This window comes from Sander vitreus, chromosome 8 (genome assembly GCF_031162955.1).
Source record: "Sander vitreus isolate 19-12246 chromosome 8, sanVit1, whole genome shotgun sequence".
Lineage (NCBI taxonomy): Eukaryota > Metazoa > Chordata > Actinopteri > Perciformes > Percidae > Sander > Sander vitreus.
This window is the reverse complement of record NC_135862.1, coordinates 11,934,058-11,959,874: the sequence shown is the minus strand read 5'-3', so window position 1 is coordinate 11,959,874 and position 25,817 is coordinate 11,934,058. Positions and strand designations below refer to the sequence as shown.

Here is a 25,817-nt window from a genome sequence, read left to right as displayed (position 1 = left end):
CATCAACAGTAATAGGCCAAATCCACAGGGATTTCCTGCCAGTCACAGGCTCATGGTAACCTAATGACTTTTCCTCGGAAGCTGATAAAAGTGCTTTTCTTCTAAATTCGCCAATCTGTTTTTTCCTGCACTGAGCAGATTGAGCAACAGTGGCATTAATTCAAAGCACGACCAGATAATGTATTACTATTGAAGTGTGCTCAGGAATAGTTGAAGAGCATGGGACCTCTTGACCCTTTTGTTACATGTTGCTGTTGAACTGCCTGAAATGTCCTTCTGTGTAATCCCTGACCTTAAAGATGATCCTTTCCTTATTTTCAATACAATACCTTGTCCTTTCACAATAAGAAAAAAAAAAGAAAGAATGGAGGGAGTGAAAGTTGATTTCACCCAGCAGTGTCACCTGGCTCACTCAACCGTAGATTCTGCCAAATTAAAGATGCTAATTTCATCCTTAAACACACACTAATAAGAGCAACCACTTGCCTGCATAAGACTCCAATCAAAATGTTAATTACAATCATGAACAGTTTGGGATTCATTAACCTCCGTTCCAATTTTTTGGCTCTGCGCTCTTTTGGTGGCTGCCAAAAAAGGTTATGACGTTACAAACAATGTCTGATTATCTTTACATTACAGTTGACTTCTTTTCTTACACGAACAGTAATACATGAGTCTACAGCTGCTTGAGAAATACATGTTAGTGCTTTTGATGATTATATGATAATTTGGGGATTGGCATTGTGGTAATGTTCCACTTCCACTGTACAGTTGTTCTTTGTTATAAGCTTTAATTTGGTACAATCATTCCCGTTACTATTGCTACAATGGCAAAAAACACACTATAATCGTGGTTACATATATGTGTGCATGTGTTTAATGTGTCAAAAAGAAAAATGTGAATACTTGATGTAATTTGAATAAAACGTTTCTAGTGGCTGTTTAATTGTTATGAAATGATGTTAAGAGTGAACGTTGCCGAAACAATCTTACTACACGGCCCATTTTAAGCTGTTTCAAAGCTTTTGATTGAGATGAGATGAAATGTTTTTCCGAAGGTAATTATGATAGTTTCCTACAAAGCTTTAGTTGCATTTCACTAAGTACAATATGTACTTTAATAACATGGCAACTTGTTTTCATTCAGTACATGTAGAATCAGACAATTTAGTTTTTCTGGGAACATTGCGTATCAAGTTGATTGCGTAAGTACCAGCTTGTTGAATAGGTCTTACAGAGTGAGCCCACACACATCCAGCACATTGAAGACTTGTGCAGTGATAGTGAAAGCAAAAAAAAGACGTGATGTGCATTGATAGTGAAAGCAAAAAAAAGACCTCAAGGACACCTCGTATTACAAAAGCTTTACCAACATTACAGCTACTCACAGGGGATTAAAAAAGAAACTATTTCAATTAGCTTAGGTTACTGTAACACAAAGCGTTCCCTAGTAGCAGCAGCAGCACCACAGGTAAACAGATTTAGTCTTTTGTTCCACTTTGATCCCTGTATCTGTTAAACCCCCTAAAGCATCTGCTTTCTATGTCCCTGATTGCCTTAGAAGAAGGAGGCAAGACAACTGCATGGTTGTCATGGCAACAAATGCAAATTTTAGCACCTTTGATGTGCAGTAAACAAATGTGTATCAGTTTGCCAGTTTGAATGCATGTTTACATGTGACTGGATGAGTGACAGACAGACAGACAGCCAGAGAGTAACAAACAGTGATGGTCGACAGCTGTGGCATCTGGTCATCTGTAACAGCTGTATTCATAGAGGCTTGTCAAAGACTTGTCTTCTTTCTCCGCTGCAGAGCTCAGGATGATGCTGTGTCTCAGCAGTCCTTACAAACCAAACACACCCCAGGAAATAAATTATTCATGCATCTCAGACACAACACTTTCACTTGATTATCAATCACAAGGGAATAGTGTCATCTTTATGCACAGGCCCACATGATGCAACTTTATGATTGCACATATATTTTGTTAAATCACCCCGAGGCTGTTACTGCTGAAGAAAAATTGGTCCCACCTTACTAAATAATTACGACCTTGGAGACTTTGAAAATATGGCCCCTGGGCTTTCTGATAGGATGTGTATTACTTTGTGTTTTGTAGTTGTTTGTGAAGTTTGGTGGCTGCTGTTGTTCTTTTGTCAGGCTTATATTTGTTTTGCAAGTTTTTACGTGAGAAACAGAAATTCAAAGGAGCAGGAAAGGAAATAAACTCATTATCATCAGAAATAAATAACACAAATGAATAGACTTTTCCAACATAAATAGCACACATTGAAAGGAAGGTTAAATCTGCTGCTTGTGTGAGTAGCTGTTGGTGAAATGTAACTAAGTACAAATACTGAATAACTGTGCTAGAGTTTTAGGTAGTTGTACTTTACTTTAGTATACTTTACACTTGACTAGATATATTGTACTTTTTACTCAAATACATTTATTTGATGGAAGTAGTTACAGTAATATTATTTTCCAGACTAAGATTTTATATACAGTATGATCAGCTGATCATATGTAAAATACACACAATGCATAGTCTCACTTACTATTATACAGGGAAAGGATCTGATTTGTTCTTCCATCACAGCTGGTAAAGGGCACTGTATCAGTACCATAACAACAACAAGTCTGGTATCAGTTTTTTGCCATGATAAACGACATTTTTGATGATCAAGTTATATTTATATGGTAAATTAAAATGCCAGCTGTTAAAGGTTGTATGTTGGCTCATGCTTATTATCTCTGATAAATGTCAGTTTGTTTAGAGGAAACTATAACTGTTTGTAGTATGGATGCCATGAAGTGTGAGTGTGAAAGGCAGAGACGATGTCACAATACATCATTTGCACCCAAGCATTTGTCAAAGTTAGAGTGCCTTTCGCTGCCAGGAGCACCCTGGCATCGTCCATATCTGTTAAAGTCGCTGATTTAAAGCGGTTACAATCAGCTAAAGAGGCACAAATCTGCCAGTGGATCTGGTGACAGGTTGGGATGTTAAAAGGCAACACATCAAAGGAAAATCTCCATCCCACCAAGTCTTGGCTTCCATTTTCATCTTTCTGCAGCTCTAGCCAGCTTTTTTAGGCTTTGGGCACCATTTGTCCTTCGAGAAAAATGAGAATAGACAACGGGGAATGTGCCCTGCTCTGCCTCTTGGAATAGCAATGCATAGGAATGCAATGTGTGTGACTGATTTATGCCCAGTGAGCTTTTTGGCACAGTTATCCTGTGTGTGTGTGTGTGTGTGTGTGTGTGTGTGTGTGTGTGTGTGTGTGTGTGTGTGTGTGTGTGCGCGTGCGTTTGCGTGCATTTGTCTTCTGGACACTAGCTGTATCATACTTTTTTCATTACATTTTTAAATATGGGAATTCTTAATGTAATTGATCAATGTGCAGACTGTGAGAGGATTACCATGCCGTTTATTACTCGTGTATGATGATGCACATGCGCAATCAGCTCTTCCCCCTTCTCGCGCCAACTGAGCCCAATCTTAAAACCGCGAGCAGCCGCAGACAGATCCTCCGTGTATTTGAGAGGACAAGTCTCAGACTGGTAAACCACAGACATGAGCTCTGCAAGAACTGCATCCTTGCTCTGAAAAATTGACCTAATCTGACTTTATTTTTTTCATTCTATAATGAAAGACTGATGATGAGTCAGAAGTTCATCAGCTCTTTTTGCCCCAGAAGCTTCTCTCATCTTGACCATTGGTATTAGGAGAAAAAGGTGAAAGTTGGATTTTGTAACATTCGCTAATTCGTACCATTGGCGGAGGGATGTACAGTTGGACAAGTTTGAACTCAAACCCCAGAAAACGGACAGTTGAGAGGATGCATGTAGGTGAGTGGAACAATCCATATTTTCATGCTTTAGGGAGAGAGGCGGGAGTTTATAATCTTTGATAATCCCTTTCCGAGATGTCGTTCTCTTTGCAGACCCTTGACACATTTGTGTACGTTGTTCTGAAATCTGCATGTTGTGCACAAAATAAGCACATGATAATGACATCAAGGCTATATGGGAAAAAGTACGTGCAGGGATTTTTTTTTTTTTACATCCTGGAGACACTTTAAAAAACAGGAAAACGCCAAACTAATCTCTTTGTGTTGAAATGTTCTCTGGTGTGACGCTTCATAGTGCTGAAGTGACAGCTCTCCATTTGCGCTCTATGCACTCTGGTATAAAAGTAAAGCCACATTTTACAAAAAAGAACTAAAAACATGTTACAAGGGGGAACTCTCTTCTGCCTCTTGCATCAGCATGTGATGGCTCTGTGCCTGGACAGGAGGATTTGGGCTGCTGCTGCCTCAGTTCCTCCTCCACACACACACACACACACACACACACACACACACACACACACACACACACACACACACACACACACACAGAATATGGTCTCTGTGGAAGTGGTATAGATTCGTTCAATGAACAAAAACACTTAATTCTTCCGTGAAGTGGCATGTCAGTCAGCTGCAGTGTAGTCATTTTTGCCATCAGTTAATTCAAAGAATACGTTGTTGCAGTACCTTTCTATAGATTCATATTTGAGGTTTGGAAGTCTGGTTTCTTTATATATATATTACATGTTTTTGATGCCCATGTGAGCAATTTACAAACAAGCAAAAGGCAACCAATAAATCAACTGATCCAACTTTCGGTGCAAGATGCAGAAAACAGACATTAGTAATGTTTGGGAAAATGTCTTAAACGTTTCAAACTGGTTCCTTCAAACACTCAGCCTCATACAACAAACATTCAGCCTACATGATAACTGCTGTTGTGTGTCTTGCAGTTTGTGAGTGGACGTTCACAGCAACATGTCAACATGCTACTTTGGTGAAAACCAAAACAAAATTTTTGTGGCCTTGGGCTAGATGCTCTATGTCGGTCAATTTTATTTAATATACACAAATGTGGCACAATATATGACTTCATGACACAGACTTTTTTTTTCTATAAGAAGTCCTTGCACAGTACCATGGCGCACAGCAGATTGCCAACAGTTCTCATCCTCTGTGTTACATATAAACCTTAGGGAAAAAAAGGAAAAGGAGGATGTAAAAATAGGAGGAAGAGTTAAGCAAGCAGATGGTGGAAGCAACGCATCCTTATTTTCTCCCTGTCAAGCTTTTGAACTCCACTCGGCTGACCTGTTATATACTGTACATTCAGGTATTCAGCGGAGTGCACTGAGACAACAAACACAGACACAGAAATCCTGCTAAGCTCCTGTTTCCTTTATTCCTTGATTGGACTTTTCCTCTCACACTGTCTTCTTCTTTTACAGTGTGGGTATTTATCCTGTTCATTGAGGAGGGATTTGCTCTGGCACAAAAGACTAAAGGTACTGTAAGATCGATGCATTCACTGCACTCCTCTGATAGATGGACTACATTAAATCAAGACACATTGTATGTTGATTAAAGATCAGTGAAGCTTTTTGCACAATTAGCTATACAGTTGCTTCCAATTGTCTTCAAATTGTACCATGATGCACCATCATTATATATACATACAGATGGAGGCGCAGGATCAAAAGGGCTTAGACCCTCTCAACGGCCGCAGCAATCTCATCACTGTGGAAACTGGGTACGGAACACAGATGGTGGCTCCTTTAGCTCCCCAAACTACCCAAAAACATACCCTCCCAACAAGGAGTGCCTGTACGTACTGGAAGGTAACCAACAACATGCCCCTGAGCCTAATAACGTCCCTAATGTCACTGCTGGGAAACAAATTTGAGCTCCTATTCAAGTTTCTGTGATGCAGATTTTGACTTTAAATTAGGTCAGACTCCTCTGATGGGAATTAAAGGGAATCTGAAAATAACACTTATATTTGTAATGATGTTGTTGGCATTTCCTCTTACATTGCTCATTCTAAATTGATCCCACATGGTGTTTGGATTATTATTATTTAAGAAACAATATTCTCTTTTAAAGTGTGTTTGAGTACTGACAATATCTAACCAGTGCTGAGGTTTCCCCTTTTTGGTTGTTAAAGTACAAACAAGCTTGCAGGCAAAACAAAATAATTCACGGTGCATTCCTCATTTGCTTGCTCACCAAAGAATGCATCAAACGTTGTTGTCATTTTGTGCATCAGTTTCCCTATAATTGCTACTGGAGCCCACAAAACAGTCCTGGCCTACAGTAATTCTTGGGTAAGAATTTGAAAGGAGCGAATATCTTTTCCAGCACTGTCCATTCTCTGGTGTTATCCCTGAATCACTTCTGTGTCAATAGATGTGACACACTGCTCTGCTTCCCTCAGCCCTGCCCCGCCAGAGGATAGAGCTGCTGTTCGATCAGACCTTCTACATTGAAGCGTCATTTGAGTGTCGTTTCGACCACATCGAGGTGAGGGATGGTCCCTTCAGCTTCTCGCCGCTCATCAATCGCTTCTGTGGCTCGGCCAGTCCCGGACTGGTTCTCTCTAGCGGACGCTTCATGTGGATCCGCTTCTTCAGTGATGAAGAGCTGGAGGGGATTGGCTTCCAGGTCCAGTACAGCTTTACTGCAGGTGATTAAAACACAGTGGGATGATTTATTGATCCCTGCATGGCAATGTTCTCACTGCACCATCCTGGTACTCATTCAGTGTTCATCCGGTCTTCTCAAATAACGCTTTGATCAAATGTCTCTGCTGTATTAGCAAATCAAATATCTGTTCTTCCACTGATGATGCCTCTCATTGTGTGATATATGTCTTTATGATTTCCCTCCAAAGATCCTGAATTTCATCTGCATGTGGGAGGACTCCTAAACCCCATCCCAGGTAGTGCAACCACACAGCTCAGCCTACTCAAATAATTCAGTTGTACATCTTTGGATTAATATGTGTTTGTTTTCCTCTAATCTGTTTCTTGTCACTGTCCGTGCGTCAGATTGTCAGTTTGAGCTGTCTGGGGCTGACGGCCTGATCCGTTCCAGTCAGGTGGAGGAGGAATATAAAGTGAGGCCAGACCAGGCATTGGACTGCATCTGGACTATACGTGCCCCAACAAACAACAGGGTATGGTATGGCATGTGGCATGTTAAAGTTTAACATTTTTGCCAGTTATCTAATGCACAAAAGCAGAATAAACTTCATTTCCTACCATTATCCATATTAGTGATAACTGGATGCTCATATAAGGAAAAAGTATAATAAAGGTAAGAGTTAAGGAGAGATTTAAAGAAATACTTCTCTACAAGTTGACAAGAGGGGGAGTGATTCATTGGACACAAAATAAGTCTGCATAGCTCTTCATCTCCACCACATATGTTATGATGTGTTTGTTCCATATCCTTTACATAATCATGAAGACAAAGTATGTGGATTACTACTCAGTATCACAAAAACCCTAGATAAATGCACTCTACCTCTTTTATTATCAAGCATTCCCTGACAGTACACACACAGGGTGATATATGTGCACATGCAGTATAACACAAACATATGCACGATAATCCAACAGTGTACATATGTACACATACAATAAAGCTGGCTCGATATGATTTATATTTGATCCTTTAATGCGATGCCTTCAAACATGTATTCTTACAGCAAAGCAAAATACACTGAAGTGCATGAAAAATGAACAAAATGTACAGTATTTCCATCGTTATTGCTTATTCCAGATTTACCTGCGATTCTTGGAATACCAAATGGAAAACTCAAATGATTGTAAGAAGAACTTTGTGGCTGTTTATGATGGCAGTAATGCTATTGAGGACCTAAAGGTAATATATTTTATAATATGTCTAATACTAATATACAGTTAATCCAGCCTGTAAAATTAAAGCCCCTTCATAAGATGTACTTTAATTTGTATCACATCACTGTTTTCCTCTCCTTCTGCTACACAACAGGGTTTATCTTTCTTTACTTCTCATACATGCTCCTTTTATTATAATATTTGAATCATATATGTAGCAATTGTTTTACAGACCTTGGCCTCAATGAGACTACACATCCAAAACTATACGAGAAATCGGTGTGTGGTTTCTTGCAGGCCAAGTTTTGTAGCACAGTAGCTAATGACATCATGCTGGACACCGGTGTGGGAGTAGTGAGAATGTGGGCTGATGAGACAAGCCGTCTCAGCCGTTTCCGGATGCTGTTCACTTCTTTTGCAGACCGTGAGTTTCTCCTTCAGATTATTCTTAACTTGTGTCATTTGACATTTTGACCATTGTCCCTTTTGTTTACTTTCTACAGCTGACAGGGCAAGCACAGTATTGTATGTGGATTGGATGTATGATTGCAAACAGATTTGTAGCAGCACCCTCATGTGGTTTCTATTCAATACTGCAGCTTTTTAGGTAAATCGTCTTGGTAGCTCTTGTGGAAAATGCATGCATTAAGAATGCTGAGTTTCCATGTTTCCTCTTGAAAAGAGAGAAAGTCAGTGAGCACTTTATAAATGGAATCACAGTTACACAACATTGGTCAAGAATTACAAGAATTTCCTCTCACTGTTAATGGCTTTGGTTGCTTTGTCAGCCTGTTGCGTCACATACTGATACACATGTGTTTGTGTTTCAGCACCCTGTTCAAGCAGTGCATTCTTTTGCCACAGTAACATGTGCATCAACACTTCTCTGGTGTGCAATGGCATACAAAACTGTGTCTTTCCCTGGGATGAAGGCAACTGCAAAGGTACTCCAGTTGTGCTAAAGCTCTTTGTAATTCTTCTTTTAGAAAGTCTTCTGTGCTGTGCTGTATTACAATGAGTTTGGTTGCGTTATGTAATATAATTAATGCCCCGTCAGGCTCTGTTGTGTCACATTGAGCCTCCTTGAGGATCTGTGGCTCTAATTCTACAAAATAGACAGTCACACAGCCCCCTTATGCAGTGCATATTGGTAAATGTTGGACAGGACAAAATATTCATTGAAAATGTCTTCTTGGCAGGAAAACAATGATCTCGTCATCTTGAATGCCTTTCCAACTAAAAGACCCTGCATTTTGGCTTTTTAGTGGCTCTTAAACACCTCAAACAATTGGGATTGCTGTTTATCAGTGAAACTGGCTTTTAGTGAAGGTTCTGAATTGTTCCTGGCAACCGAAGATACAGACTGTCCTAATGGGAATGGCAACAAGTTATAGACTGATATACTCTTAGTGCCTCTAAATGTCCTTTATATGTCATCTGTTTGTCACTCTCTTCATATCCTTCATCCAGAGAAAAAGAGCAAAAGTTATTTTCACCATATCACAAAGACTCATGGGACAATAATCTGTGTGTCTACGGGTGTGGTGTTACTGCTCCTCATCATCTCCATCCTGGTGCAAGTCAAACAGCCACGGAAGAAGGTAATAGTCACAAGGAAATTATTTAGTATCATTCCACAAAATATTGGTGTAGAAATTGCCAATTTATCGAGTGTGTTCAATCATAATTTGGTGTTGGTTAGGTTTTGGTACGTAAGAATAACCTGTTCCACCGAGGCGACTTCCAGGAGGTGTTTGACCCTCCACATTATGAACTCTTTACTCTCAGAGACAAGGTTAGTTTGATTACTTTGATGCATTATTAGCTGTACATGGTGATTTTCTTAGATGTAACAATATTATACTTTTTAGGAGATGTCTGGGGACCTCGGGGAGTTATCAGAGGAACTCCAGTCCCTGCAGGCGTTCAGGAGATCCTCATCAAGCTCACGCTGCATTCACGAACATCACTGTGGCTCTCAGGCTTCTGTCAACTCCATTAAAGCCAGTCAAGTTGAACATGGCATGGGTAGGGGATCTATGGAACTTCCTCCTTTCAGAGGGAACTTCCAAAGCGTCTTACCTCCCATCAGGGACTTGAACAGCAGTATGCGGAAGAAGAGCTGGCCTAGTATGAAACCAGGTCGAATGCAGGGTCATCATGGTATGGGGAATAGAGCATTGGGGAGGCAGGATAGAGTGATGGAAGAGGATGAAGAGGAGGACGAAGATGGAAGGTATGATATGTATGTACGCAGAGCAGGAAGCCGAAGAGGGAACTATGAAATGGCCCAGCAAAGATCCTTGTCCATGGACTTCTGAAAAGAAAAGACAAGGTTGGCACTGTAACTACTTTGGGGGCAGAACTATGCACATTTATAGAAGAGGGGAGACATTTAACACCACAGGGCGGATGTGTCTCACTTACCTTCTTTATATTAATAATGATTAAAAAGAAGCAATCCAGGACTTCTCTTCTTTCACTTCCCTCATTTACAGTGAGGTTGGGAAACACAGGGTCTGTTACAGAGCGCTGCCGACTCTGCCCGGACACTGACAGCTGACAAGGAGCTGCTATTGTATTTGTGATCAGTGTAAAAGTGAAGACAGATGATAATGCTGTGTATCGTTCTTGTTGTATTTTTCTAAATACATTTTACTATGAAGGTAATAGATTTTGTTGAAGTATGTTTTCAATCAGTGTTTAGGTTCTGAAAGAATGTTTTAAGAGGAAGCGTGATTACGGTACATTTAAAGCAAACAATGTAAAAGTCAACTCTCAGTTCTGTGATTACCTGTATTTAAGAATAAATATGTACATTTCTGCACCATTGGTTAAGGAAAAGTATCATCTTGCCTTTGATATAGAGTCAGTTTTAACAACAGATATAAAATGACCATCAACAGTCAGCCTGGTTCCCAGGAGGCAGGTGTGTGTGAATCTGTGTGTGCGTACGTGCGTGCGGGCGGGTGTGTGTGTGTGCTCAGAAATCTTCTAGAAGGTGTGCCACACAGGTATGCTGGTTAGAAATTCCCTTATAAAGTTATATAACCACGAAAAGCCCCAAACTGTTTGCCATTTACAGCCTATCTTTAAACAGTAGGTTTCATTTTCTTTTTGGGCTGTAGACACTGAATATAATTGATGGGTGTCAATTGTCTAGATAAAAACTATAGACCATCTTGCGATGGGAACAGAACAGCCGCAACAACAAATCGGGCCAAAGGCGTAAAGTGGAGTGGCAATGGCCCCTTTCCTACTCCCCCTACTTCCACACCCATCTTCAAACACTGTCTTCAAACTACACACCTGTAAAGTTTCGTGACTGCATCTTGCAAGGTTGCGACGCCATCACGGTGACAACATCTATCCACAGACAGTCAGACCGTCAGTAATAGAAACACCTGGCACCTATAGTACACAAAATCGTGTCTGTGGTCGTTCCCGCTACAGTAAAAATCTCAGGACCACATTTTGCCATGATGACGCACACCCACAGACTCACGGTAACAACAATAATGAGATCAGTCTGGTTAGAGATCAGTCTGGTACGTTTTTACTAATAATATAGGACCACAAATGAGCATGTGCACACTGTAGACCTTCAACAGATGGCTATAATAGACTGCTTTGTAAATGTTGTATCCCAATGATGAAGTTTGATGAGAATCAGATAATGTGAAAATTGTTTATACACTGTAATCAGAAAACACAATTGTTTTATTTATTTTGTTTATTTTCTCAAACATGCACAGTTTTGTGTTCAGTGTGCCAAACTACTTCAGTAACCTTAGAGCTGGAGGACAGAACACATTTTGAAATCCAGAAAGTCATTTCTATGCCACAGCCTTGCAGTTTAGTCAGCAAATCTGTGGGGTTCATTTATCATATTCAGAAAATTCACTGGGCAGATAATTCATGGAGCAACTATGCATACACACAGACAAGCATGAACATGTAGTCCTTTCAGTGCAGTATGGGCGCAGTTTATGCCAGTTAGCCCTGTCATGCTAAAAAATAATTAATATGATAATAAAAGGTTTAGCTACTGGTTGGCTACTTTATATACATGGCCAAAACAATAACAATACTGTATGACCAAACAGCTGATAAATAGTGTACACAGGTCATGAGTGGCACTGTTCTGCCCAAAAGCCATAATTTGGCCTCATATTAAAGAGAAGAAGATTTATCAAATCTCTGTCTTTCCCAGGTACTGCATATCTGCTGAGTGTGGCTGCTTTTTCAGTAACACTGTGGTCTTTATTTTTTATCACAGGAATATTCAAATAAATTCAAATTAGGTCAATAAGTGCAGGTAATGCAGGCTGCATGGCTTTTAACAGTATAGTAAAGTGAACACAATGGAGACCAAATGGAACACCACTTATTTCTAAACAGACACAGATATGTTATATCTATAACTTCCATCTGTGTCTGATTAAACAGTGCAATTGTTAGATTAATAAACACCCTGTGTTATGTATAACCCTTATGTTTTATTAAATGCATCAACAGCATGCAGGTGACTGTGTGGTCTTCAGCAAAGAAAGTAAACATCAAGTTGATTTTATAGTACATTAGATAAATGAGTGAGTCAGGTGATCACTTATTCAAACACCAACCAGTTGGCCTGCAGTCTGTCAACCATTAACAGGGAGTTCAACTTAGAGACAGACACGCATGCTTAAACGTTATCATGGAGGTTAGGATACTATAACTTGAGAGTGTACTGATTGTTGTGCCTGTGTGTGTGTGTGTGTGTGTGTGTGTGTGTGTGTGTGTGTGTGAACTACTATACTGTATATGCCTCATGTGTGCCCTCAGTTACACAACCACATATGATTCTTTATGAGATACAGTTGTGGTTGCACACAGGCATGACAAAGCAGATATGTTCCTTCTCTTGTGTGCAGCAACTCAGCATTCCTCACTGTTCCAACTCATAAATGCTCCACAGACTGAACTATATATGTGACACATGCTTCTGATATGACACAACAGCGAATGTAGAGTATGTAACCCTGACAAGTTTTTCATCATTCCCCTCTGAAACTACTGTACAGAGTACTGTTAATAATAAACGGTCACTAATAAAATGGTTGAACAGCACCTTATCACATGATATAAATGTGACAAAACATAACAAAATGAAAATCACATGCCACAATAATTCCATTGTTTTCTATATCTTTAAATCTTAATAAAACATTACATTAATAGCACTTTTAGCACAGTATAAATAAAACACAATTCTACACTTTATCCAAAAGTCCCTTTGTCCAAATTATTATACAAACAAATATGTTACTATACACAACTATGAAATTGTTCAATTCATAAAAAATCAGCAGCTGCAGAGAAAAACACTGCATCAGTCTTTATGCGTCCTTCATCTGTAAGTTCTATTTCTTTTTCATTTGCAGGCTGCAAATGAGAACATTATGTTTTTCAGTCTAGATTGACATGAAGTCATGAACTGTGCAGGCTTGCGGTCAGTCTTTCTCCAGCCAGTGTGTTGTTTCAGCAGCACAACAATGTCTTTCAATGTGTTTAGAGACGACTAAAGTCGAATCACAACGCGCTCTTCAGCGATTCATCAAAGAAGGCCAAGCGCTCATGTGCCAGCAGGGGTGTATTCTCCCCTAGAACAGCCTCCCTGAAGTTGGGCCGTCTCCAGGCGTACACCATACTGTTTAGAAAGCCTTGCAGGGACACGCTTGCAGCCTGAAATAAACAAAACAATACTAAAACCTGCAACTCAACGACAGATGATATTTTAATTTCCTCAATTGAAAACCCGTTCTTCTGAAACTTACCTGTAGCATGTAAAGGCCAAATAGGCTGCGTTGTTCAATGTTTGTCCAGTTCGTCAGGGTAGACAGCAGAATGAGTACAAGAGCTACAGCAGGAAGAAACATAAGGCATCAATCTGATGTTGACTTAAAATTAACGAAGTGTAATACATTAACTTTAAATGTGTGTGTGTGTGTGTGTGTGTGTGTGTGTGTGTGTGTGTGTGTGTGTGCGTGCACCTGGTGTCCAGCAGAATAAGATGACCATCACCATATTTCTTGCAGTAGAAAACACTCTTTTGAATCTCCTTCTTGAACGTCCATCTCCCTCCACAGGAAAAAGCCCTCCCTGCTCATGTCTTTCATACCATTTGCCAACCTTATAGTAAATTACCTGAAAAAAATAAATTACATTCTGCTTACACATGTAAATATATACTATTCAAGGCTTCAGATAGCACTGTAAAATTATAAATCATAACTATATTTCCATGGATGTTTAAAGTCAATTCACAAGAAAAAACTGTAAATGACAATATGTCTAAATTCCTCTTAAAATAATGTGATTGGTGTTTACTTACAGAGCAAGAAAGCATCACTGATATCACGATGAGGAAGAGAACAACTCTAATGAAAGTGTCATGAATCCTCTCCTGGGAAGAAAAAAACATAACCGCACTTCAAACTATAACTAAATGCTTATTTAATAAAACAAAAAATGCTTATTTAATAAAACACAACGTGCAACAATACCAATCAAATAAAGTAAAATAGCTAAAATAAGAATAATTATACAACAAATGATGGGTTTTATACTCACAGCAACAGAGCAGGAATCACTCCAGACGTGTAAGAACAAAATACAACTTAGAGCAAAAAAATCAAAAAGGTCAAAAATGCAGAAAACAGACCTATTTCAGTTCTGTAACTTATTTGAAGTTCATAATAAAGCTTGGGTGCTCACCTGGTGCAGTATTTGCTATCATTACGGACAATCAATGCTCTGTCAGAGACTGGAATCATCGGAGTGGTTTTTATGAAAGGAGTGAGCACATATGCTATGTATAGTGCAATGGGGATCAACCTGTGATATTAGACAACAGAGATACAGAATTGTAATTGTTTACACTAGGAATAGGGTCCATAAAGTCTGGAAAGGTAATTGAAGCTAAAGTATGCTGTTAAAAAAAACTCACCACACAATGGCATATACAGGTATAGCGACTATTTTCCTTCTATACCGACTCTATTAACCAGACAGATAGGAAGAAATAAATAGTTAAATTAGACTGTTTTTGTACAAATTATTACCAGTGAAATGCAATAAATGCAGTGGGCGCCTCACCTGTCCACCCTCATCCTCAGTGGAGCTTGCTCTCCACCCTTGGATTGCATTTTTTGAATTCCATGCATAAACCACCACCAGCAAAAATGAAATAAAATAAAATGTCTGAAACAGAACGGACAAACACACACAAAATGCAAAGTTGTGAAATATAACAATTTGTCGTAGCACAATATACAGTGATGCAAAATGTCACTTGATCACAATCTGATCAGCTATGACTTCCCACAGGTACTCATTTTTGTTTGCAACTGCTGCCGACGTATGTTATAACATAACATTATGTCCTTGTCCTACTCCATACATTTTTAAAGTTTGTTTGAAGAGGGTTTAGATTGGGGTTTACGGCCACGACAACATACCAACCAATAAAATTATTTATTTTAACCTTGGGGTCCGTTCCTTTTTATCAATTCAGAAATCTAAACTAAAAACAGTTACTTTTTGCTTTGATTAAATATTTGGACTTTTGCAAGTCTAAATAGTTTCCATATGTGCATTTAGAAAGAAAGCCACAATCTGAACTGAATGAAAGGGATTAACAGTGTTTTACCTCCTACATCCTTTTCTTTGTTTGTTTTATGTCAAATCAAGATCTACTCTGCCCTTAACTCCCATCACTGCAAAATACAATGTGAATTCAGAAAATGTTAGATTTAAGTTGATACAGTTTATAATAGAGTTACAGAAACATTTTAAAACTTAAAACAACTATTAACGTCACCTTTCAATCTGAGGAAACAATGTAGAGACTTTTGCATATGTGAAGACATGACACAGCAAACTGCTAACCACTCTGTTTTATAGATGCAAAAAAGAACAGAATGTTTTGACATATTTTACTGCTAGAATGACATGACACATCTCAGTTACAATCCTGGGAAAATCCTGCAGTGATGTGATTACACACCGAGATTGTTTTCAACCCTCAAAACTACAGATACTTTAGCTGGAAAGTACATGTATTAATTCAAGCCTCTCTCAACCTCCCTGCCTTGTTTAGGAAGAATATGATCCCTTTCACCCACCAGGAAATAATGAAAAACCTCATGCCCAGGCCGATGAGGTGGGGGGGGGGGGGCGTTTTGAGGAAGCTGGACAAGAAGCTTGAGAAGTGCAAAAACTGGTGTGTTTATTAACAAAACAACAACAAAAAGCATACTCAGACAAAGGGCACAAAATGAAAACCAGGAAATACAAAAAAAACTAAAAGGAGGCAAAATACAAAGAGAGAAAATGGCAACGTCACAGCAAGCTGCCAAGTCCTTTCTATTTTCTCCGCACCTAATTGGACCCTATCACCTGCACAGGTGATTATTTAGTGAACTAAACTGAAAGAGCAACCTTAACTTACTATTTATACATATATGTGCACCCACAACAATAGGCAGCCCACATATTATAAAAATGTAATTCACTGCATAACTATCTTACCTATTGTTCTACACCTTAGGAGTGCCCAACCTCTCTCTGCTGAAAGGACCCAATCAGACAAACCTGTACAGTATGTTCTCTCCTTGATTAAGCGGGTAGCAGCTGATCTACCACCCACATCACAGGCAGAAGCATAGCAAAATACTATGAACCCATAAACTCACTAAACAGGCCTATGTCAAATGATAAAGTAGTACATAAACTAAAACATTAAAGGTCCCATGGCATGAAAATTTCACTTTATGAGTTTTTTTTTTTTTTTTATGAGGCTGCCCCTTTCTCTGCTTTGCCCGCCCAGAGAATTTGGCCCACCCATGAGAGAGAGACATCATGGCTTTCAAACGAGCAAAGTGGCAGTTGGTCAAGGCCACACCCCCACCCTCCACCTTGTCCCCCCCTCTCTCCTCCTCAATAGCGACAGAGACAGAAATGGCACATACTAAGGAAAGCTCATTGTGGGACTGGCTATAGTGGCTGTAATTCTGCACCAAGGCTGAATTTCGGGAAAGAGACTTCAGATACAGTATTAGGGGACCACTAAGGCCTATATAAAAGCATCCAAAGAGCACCATGTCATGGGACCTTTAAACTAAAATATTACACTGAAATTAAGGATTAAGCAGACAAAAACATTGTTAATTTTGGGAACAGAGTCTAGTGAAAAGTAGCCTGGCACCGCCCTCCAACGTACTTCCGCTCAATTTATATTTTCCTTCAGTACAAATTAAATGTACGAGAGTCTGGTATGACCAGGCTAAGTGAAAAGGGAGAAAGGCAGCCTTTTCACAGTCTTGTAGAGTGAAAGTAACTGTTCCTCACCAGTGACAGTGGCAGGCTGTATTGGCAGATGATTACACTGTTGTCAGTGCTCACTTTGTTCATGACACTGGTGGACATCAGGATCAGAGCAGCCAGGAGGTCCGCCAGGGCGAGCTGAACCAGGAGGAGCACCTGTAAACACATACACAAAAAGAATGTTGCTGTAAATCTGTGAGATGCATAAGAAAACAACAAATATCCTGCACTGAAACATTCTGTACCAAAACAAATTCAACAAACTATAAAAAAGAAAAAAAGAAAATCAAATCTATTAATTAAACACAACATACAGTACACATGCTACCAAAAGCAGACACACAGCACACAGGCATGCACATACATAAATACATATGACTCACCTGTTCTTTTAGATGCCTCCATCTCACTGTAGAAACCACCAGAACAGAAAAACTTCCAATCACACTGCAATTAATTAGAAATGTGTGAAGTATTAGACAACACCATAGAGGCTGTGGCAAAATTATATCAGCACTGCATTCATTTTAGTACATTTCTTGACAATGTATACAAGGTTTAAAATGAAGTAGAAACCCAAAGTTGTGAACTCATGGTCATTTGGCACCACATCAATACTAAACCTGAGCCAAGATTGGTTTATTGCACAGGTCAGAGTGTCTAGGACAGCTTATCTCAGACACATGTGTGACACCAGCATAAAAAGCCGTAAAATGACACACAATCAATAATAATTATAGGCTTACTGTACAACCCATTTTAAAACATGTTTATATGCCACGATCTGGTTGCTATAGAAACTCCTGATGTAAATAAATAACATGAAGGGTATATCAAGCATAAAAGAGAAAAAGTATGAGGATGCGTATTACCTGGGAGTGAGTAACACTAAGTACTCAGTAGAGAGAACATCAAGCTAAGAAAGAGAATTCAAACATGTTATTAGAAATGTACCTATTATTTCCCTCCTAGCAGTTCATTACATTTTAAATTAATGTATTCATGCACAGAAAATGGTGAATGCCTACCTGATCTTCACTCAGTGTACCATTGAGCTCCATTGTAAATATCTCAATATCTCCCACTCTGTTCGGGCACAGCCAAATGACCTGTCTCCATAACAGTCCTTTGTGAAAATATGTTTTCTTATCAAAGCACACCTCTATAAAAGTCTGCACCTTGTCACGTGATGCTGTTTCGACTCCACCTGCTTTGAGTGTGTGCTCAATGGGTTAGTGCAACACTTCTAAATGGCAATCCCCAGGCGCAATAGGAAATATTCCTTGTCTTACTTACCTCCAGTCTTCCAAGAAATGAAAACACTCACACAGTCAAAAATAGTGAAACGGAATTTCCTCCGTACTAATGGATTTCACCCTTCGCCTGAACCATGCTCTGAACTTACCTGTTAACATCGAGCGCGAGCAACCATGTTACTAGGTTCACAGTGTGGAGATAGGTCTGACAACGCAAGACTAGTTCACAGCAAATGATAAAATCCATATAAATATGATAAAATCCAGCGTCCTTTACAAATAGCGCTGATAAAATCTGTGTTACAGAGACATCTAGTGGTATGAATCGCTCTTGCATTTTACTACGTGAAGACCGACTTTTTAAGCGAAAATAAATAAATAATGCAAGCATTTTCTATTTTGCTAAACACGGACAACCAAAAAATGGCACAGGGTATATTGTGTTAATAAAACAGCTTGAATGTGTATGGAAAAAAAATAACACAATGCTTTTTTTTTTTAAGTTACTGATGCACGATATTAACGTGTGTTGATAAAGTTGATTCAAACTGATGACGTCGAGGATTCCACGTTGGCCCGGACGTGGCACTCGGCAGTAGTCCTGTGTGGCAATCAAAGTAACCGGATCAGTGTAAAACTATCACACGTCGCGCCTACCGTGGCTAATATTAGTACTTCTTTCATAGATTGAAACATCAGCGGCCAGTTATGGGGCTCACCATCTCGTCAATCTTTGAACGGATTTTTGGCAAAAAGCAAATGAGGATTTTGATGGGTGAGTGAAAGCTGTGTTTGGCTAACTAATGTTAGTGAGGGGCACGGTGTTTAGCTTTAGCTTCAACGTTAGCTAGATAAGTCTCGTTAGATAGCTAGCTAGCTATGATGAGCTTAAAATGGCAGTGAAGTTATTAAACTTTTACAGTATAGCATTGGGACAGAAGCGGAATTATAACCCAACTAAGAGCCATTTGATTAATTGTAATTATAGAAAAAATACAACAAAATCAGCTAAATTATCTTACAGCTAGATTTAGGGTGTTTTTTCAAAAGGAAGTTTGCTTACGACAACTTTATCCCGAAAACGGCTGAAATTAAAGTAAAATTGTTGTTAAATATTAATAGTTTATAATAAATCAACGTTTGGCTATCAAGTGTCTTGTATATAATAAACACTTCCTAACCATAACTTAGCTAACGTTACATCTATTTGAGAGACAACGTTAATAGCTGTTTATTGATAATCAATTTTAAATGACGTTAACGCTTTAGGTAAGGTTAGCTAGCTTTTATAGCCAAGTTAACCTGACGGTATCTCGTTATTGCGTTTCCTTGGGTGACGCTAACTAACTGCTTATCACGTTTTTGTTGCATTATTTTCAGTCCTGTTTCCGGATAGTTAAGGAGTTATATATTCAAGACGGAAATATTAATATCAAGATCAGCTTTAATAGTGGATTGTTTTTCCCCTCATACTAATTGATGGCTCGCTAACGTTACCTATGCTCGGTACACATGATTCACTTTGTGCAGTCACATGTTCTCTGTTGTTGCATGTCCTCTGATGAGCTCTATAGTAAAACACCTGTTTTGCAATTTACAGCAGGTTGTTATCAATAGCTCTAACTTTGCTCTTCTCTCCTGATTTAAACGTTGATTTTTATCACACTTTTTCCACTTGTAGTTGGGCTGGATGCTGCTGGAAAAACAACTATCTTGTACAAATTGAAGCTTGGTGAAATTGTGACCACCATCCCGACCATTGGTAAGAGAAACATTAACAGTTACTTTAAGTTCAATTATGGTTCTTTTGATTGTTTAATGTGTACCTCAACATGATTGATTTATTGAACTTTGTGTACAGTGTTAAGATCTGTCCCTTCTTTCGCCTGTAAAGGTTTCAATGTGGAGACAGTAGAATATAAAAATATCAGCTTCACTGTATGGGATGTTGGTGGCCAGGACAAGATCAGACCCCTCTGGAGACATTACTTCCAGAACACACAGGTATGAATGTGACTGCTTTGGTTTCATAATGCAAAGCTAAGCTCATGTTTAATATAACAAAGACAGTGTCAGGGAGGAGCAGTAGTTAGAGCTGTAACAATTTCAAATTTTACTGTACAATTAATACAGTCAGTACAGTCAAATTTGAAAATATTTGAGTTATTACTTTTTCAAACAAAGTTTTGAATGAATCTCAGGATACATCTTTTGGTTATTTCACAGTTATGTGACCCAGATAATATAATAACACAAATACACAGCCTATAAAGTAAACCACACCACTTTATTATCATAAAACCTTTTCTTAAATGAACATTAAATTGACAATTATCATCATCAGTCATAACCTTTAAGACCTTAGCTAATGTAGCTCCCTTTAAACAAAAACGGTGATTATGTTAAAACAAATTACAATTAGACAATTATGTAATACTTGTTACATGCCTAGTAGTAGTACACCACTCTGAAATACTACTCAGATCACCAAGTAAAGCTATTTCAGTACAATACTTCGATCAACCAGAACTCATGTCATCAAAGTATGAGACAGACGCGTCACCAAGTAGACTTGAATAGTGCCAAAGCGGCCACAGATTCCACTTAACGTCATTTCAACACATGTATTCATTTTAACTTAGTACTTTGCAGCAAATGTTCTTTTGAACGTACAGTATGTTATCCTCTGGCTACATTGGTGCTGTTGGTAAAAGTTAATGAGTGTAATGCTCACATTTCAAACTTTGTACTTTATACTCTTTCATGTAGCCTGTTACTTATTTTATAAACATTTTTATGTTAATGGAATAAAGGAATAAAATAGTTGTGCTTCTTCCTGTACCTGTTTTTTTTTTTACCTAGATCATTCCTGCATCAGCCAATCTACGTAATTGTTTATGAAAAATTGGTAGTATTGCATGTCCAAATTTCATCAAACACTTATCTCCCAACCAGTTTTGTAGTTCTTGGATCATATTCAATACATTCTCAACATCTCTGTACATATCTAGATAACTACTCTACATAACAACATTTTAGTCTTTACATTCATTTACTCATTAAATGGGGCTGCTTCTAAAGATTATTTTCATTATAGATTAATCGGCACATCACAATTAATGGATTAATTGTCATGTCCACAAATGTCAGAAAATTGTGAAAAATGTCCATCACAGTTTCCCAGAGTCCAAGGTGACATATTCAAATGTCCATACCCAAAGCTCACAACCACAGAAGATCGAAGAAAGCAGCAAATATTCACATCGCTGGAACCAGAGAAAACCAAAATGACCAAATGATTTATTTATTATCAAAATAGTTTGCAAAATACATTTTCAATCAACTATTCTGCTCATCATTGCAGCTCTAAAATTAAGAAAAGGGGAACTACTGTAACCCTAAAATGTATTATTTATTTATTTTTTTTACATTTAGGGCCTCATCTTTGTGGTGGACAGCAATGACAGAGAAAGAGTGGCAGAGTCTGCAGAGGAGCTCACGAAGATGGTAGGTATTTAATATGTTCAGCTCAGAAGGCCCTGTAATGCAAGGATAGTGTTCTCTGTGCATTGATTAAAGAGTTTAATAATTTGCCATTATTGTGAATGCGGAAAAGCTGTCTCTGACTTAGTTGTCTAATACTGTGACGTAGTTAAATCAGAACAAATAATAGTATTATGATATTATTATTATTATTTACAGTGCCAACTTTACATTGGATAACAATCCTTCACACCACCAGGATCTGTATATAGTCAAACTAAAACCTGTATGTGTTCATGCCTTAGGGAAATGTACATTTCTCTCAATAGGAATCCGGATCTGTGTACGTTTTAACATTGCATGGTTAACCTAGGGCGAGGAAAACCTGTAATTGTAACAGTGTTTCCGCTGGTAACGTTTTGTTGGGGCAGCCGCTCTGGCGGAAAACACTAAAGAACAGTAGTTACTGGTGCAACTAACTATCATAGCTCATAAAAATGCAGCGTAGTGACGACAGACATTTCATAAACGAGATGTATGTAACGCCACTGACCTGCCGATACACATCAACCCACACTGGCCCCGTTCATATGAGTCAGCCGCTGTGAGTAGAGAATCTAGTCTGCAGTGTAGTTCATACACTTCACTGATACACCAGAGAATTGTACAGTAATTGGCTTCTCTCTCTCTCTCTCTCTCTCTCTCTCTCTCTGTCAGTCAGTCTATTATTGTTGTTAAAACAGCTCAAGGAGCATTCTCAGTGATAGGCCTGTTCTTATTTAATATAGGCTTTTTATTTTGGATAATTTATTATTTACATTTGTTGCAGCTGTTTTTCAAACGGGGAAGGAAAAACTGTCTTTGCATTTTATTTTGATTGTGACATCTCACTTGTGGCTTTGACTTACAACTGAACATTTATACTGCTTCGTAGAAAATACCCAGATATATAGCCCAGCCCTAGGTTAACCCATGAATTTTGAAATCATTGGGTAACCATGTTGACTATTTCCGAGCCCATTAACAATACAACTGCCCAATCGCCTTAATCCTGATATTATAATTGCCTTTGTGCTGCGTCAGTGTTACTGGCATTGTCTGTTCTTTACAATAGGTGTGTCCAACTTCTTGATGATTCACCAAAATATTCCTAGGTGAAGGCAAAGTAAAAAAGTACACACTGGATGAAATGCCACTTCTCCAGGGTTCAAATTGTTGTGACAGTGAATTGCATTTTTGAAGTTTTTACATTGAATTCTTTACACTGTATAATCACTTCACATTTTGACTTGCCATTATGTTGCATGCATTTTTTATTTTAACCTTAAAGTGCTGTAGGCTAGTGGGGAATGAGCAGCAGAGTAGAGTTTTGTTTTTGTGGTAAAATGTTTTGTTTAACCATGCCTCTTGCTGTGCTGCTTCTTAAACAATCAGATGTGTAAAGAATGCAGAACTGGCTGTTTTTCAAAAAAATAAATTGAGGTATATTTCGTGGCCATTTTTCCATTATTTGGTAGGGAGGAATTACATGCAACAAAGGTCCCCGGCCAGCCAGGGACACCAGAACCCTAAAACTGCCTTTGCATTATTGCTCAGGGATATGAACCACAACCAGTGTAACATATTTTGGCATTGTCATTTGCATTTTTGCAGCACATATTCTGACTGCATTTCTATGAAGCACTGGATCTATAAATAGTTTTTTGTCTTGTTGAGAAATTCTTGTTGAGAATTAGTTTTGGCCCTAATATGTAATCTTAGAGCTGATGTTCTAATCTGTTGTCTGCCCCCTGTAGTTGACGGAGGACGAGTTGAAAGATGCAGTTTTGCTGGTGTTTGCTAACAAACAGGACCTTCCCAATGCCTTAACAGTCAGCGAACTCACAGACAAACTCGGCCTACACGCCCTCCGCAACAAAACTGTAAGTATTCTGAATCAACATGCTCCTTACACCTGCAGTACGACTCAAATCTGTAAGCATGTGCAGAGCTGCATTCATATCTTTCTCATATCTAATTTACGCTATATAATCTCTGACCCCACAGTGGCACATTCAGTCAACCTGCGCCACCCAGGGCAGTGGGCTGTATGAAGGACTTGACTGGCTATCCAAAGAGTTGTCCAAGAACTGAAGAACGATCGGCTGGACAGATGAGAGTGAGAGAGAGGGAGCGAGAGAGAGCCTGAACACCACACCACAGGACAGGAGAGAAGGCACAGACATTCAATCCAGAAACATTTGGTCTTCCAGCACCAATGTTCACAAAAAGGACAAGGCTGGTGGACAATATATAATCATCTTTGGGAAATTTTAATATTACATATTTCTTTCTTTTATTATCAATAATATTACCATATTATCTCTTGGTATAGTCTCTATTCTTCTCCTTTTGTACCCAAACTCTTACATGGCAACACTTTGTAATTACACATTCAGTTGCATGATGAGCAAATGCCCTATTAGAGAAATGTCATGGAAACAATTAATAATGGGAGTTGTTCTTCAGTTTAACACCTTGGCTCCTGTGTAGGCAGTAATTGACCACTTGTATAATTGTTGGACTTAACTCACAACGTTTAGGCTGCCTCAGGCTGTTCATCTCCACAACCCATCGTGGATATTTGACTCCCTCGCAGACCTGACCCTTTGCTCTTCACTGCTATGTCTCATGCCAACTCATTTCTGTAAAGGCCTGTAGCCCGTTGAATGAGATGAATGAGGATTGCAGCGATTTCACAGATAGATCTTGTTAGTAGTGCGGAACCACATGGCCTGCCAGTAAATGGATCCAAAAATGAACATTGTGCCTTCTGGTCCCTCTTAACACAAATCCGAGTAATCCTTTCTGTAGCTCATTCTGAGGTCATGCTCACTCATAAGATGCTTTTGTGACTTTTTTTTTGTGTACAAAAAAAACCAAAATAATGCAACTAGACATTTCTTTTGTTCAAAGTATGCAGAGGTGCACCATAACCACACCAATGTGAGTGTAGATTGCTTCTTTACATCTTGACTTCACTATTAACCAGGATTTCATCCTCTTTACTCCTCTAGCTTACTTTCTTAATAGCCACCATGAAAACAAAGATTTAATTAAAATGTTAAGTTCTTCTGTCACTCTAAGAGAGAGTCTCTTTTGTCCTAAAAGGAGGAAGAAAGCCTTTTTTTCAGTGTTGACACACAGGCAAGGTCAGTGTGACACAGTAAAGTAGCATGTTTTTTGTTGTACTGTCTGAAAGCAAATACTGTATTATATTCTAATTATTCTACCCCTCTTGAAACACAAAAACATACCTGCCCATCAGTCTGTTTTTGTGTATACATTCCAACCTATGCTTGCAGATGCTGGAGCTGCCACTCTAAAAATTATTCGCAAAAAATATTTTACAAAAAAAAAGCTCTGAATAAAGACGATGTTAAAAACAGATGTGCGTTTTGGACTCCACTCATTGTTTGGGATGGGCAGTTGTCATTTTACCCATTTAAAAATATGTCAAACATCTGATTACTGTATCACGAAAGGTCAAATCAGATCATAATTACTTATCAAATTTTGTTTCATAACTCACTAAAACAACTCAACTGGCATCTTTTATCAGGAACTATGCCTGATAAGAGGAAGTGTAAGAGGTTTAGCTCTGTGACTTTGGTTAAGTATTCACTTTCAATCCACTACACTTACACCACTCTGAAACATTTCACATCTTGTTAATCTATCTTTGTCTAAGCTCGCGGACGGTCTAAAGTCCTCTGCATAGCAAAATGTTATGGATGTAAACAAGCTGTCATGAGGCTCTCTTACAGCCGTAAACAAACAAGTGGAGAGTTAAAAGCAATACATCTAAAATGCCCACCAAGGCAGGGAATATACATGGCCTTCAGTGGACCTTTGTTCTGAACTCTGATTGGATGATACCTACTGTAGGAGAAAAATACAGAGAGAACATGCCAGCATGTTCATATATACGGTTGTGTGTATTTTTGCTGCATGT

General features: G+C 38.7%; 3 protein-coding genes across 3 annotated transcripts; 2 read left to right on the top strand and 1 right to left on the bottom strand.

The window, feature by feature from the left end:
- The first annotated feature begins 3,573 nt into the window (after positions 1–3,573).
- Positions 3,574–10,535, top strand: neto2b (neuropilin (NRP) and tolloid (TLL)-like 2b). Its single transcript, XM_078256051.1, has 12 exons — positions 3,574–3,853; positions 5,304–5,360; positions 5,535–5,693; positions 6,290–6,538; positions 6,746–6,793; positions 6,903–7,030; positions 7,639–7,740; positions 8,013–8,139; positions 8,546–8,659; positions 9,186–9,316; positions 9,418–9,510; positions 9,587–10,535. Exons 1-12 carry the CDS (start codon positions 3,790–3,792, stop codon positions 10,034–10,036), a joined length of 1,722 nt encoding a protein of 573 aa, XP_078112177.1. The 5' UTR covers positions 3,574–3,789; the 3' UTR covers positions 10,037–10,535.
- Positions 10,536–12,194: 1,659 nt separating this feature from the next.
- Positions 12,195–18,486, bottom strand: LOC144522049 (uncharacterized). Its single transcript, XM_078256820.1, has 12 exons — positions 18,113–18,486; positions 17,957–18,000; positions 17,468–17,531; positions 17,109–17,240; positions 14,856–14,960; positions 14,707–14,756; positions 14,475–14,594; positions 14,331–14,376; positions 14,092–14,163; positions 13,751–13,904; positions 13,535–13,617; positions 12,195–13,442 (listed from the first exon to the last, which is right to left on the bottom strand). Exons 1-12 carry the CDS (start codon positions 18,143–18,145, stop codon positions 13,290–13,292), a joined length of 1,056 nt encoding a protein of 351 aa, XP_078112946.1. The 5' UTR covers positions 18,146–18,486; the 3' UTR covers positions 12,195–13,289.
- Positions 18,487–18,924: 438 nt separating this feature from the next.
- LOC144522048 (ADP-ribosylation factor 5-like) lies at positions 18,925–25,250 on the top strand. Its single transcript, XM_078256819.1, has 6 exons — positions 18,925–19,115; positions 20,022–20,102; positions 20,235–20,344; positions 21,776–21,847; positions 23,620–23,745; positions 23,870–25,250. The coding sequence occupies exons 1-6, from the start codon at positions 19,049–19,051 to the stop codon at positions 23,954–23,956; spliced, it is 543 nt and encodes a 180-aa protein (XP_078112945.1). The 5' UTR covers positions 18,925–19,048; the 3' UTR covers positions 23,957–25,250.
- The last annotated feature ends 567 nt before the right edge of the window (positions 25,251–25,817 follow it).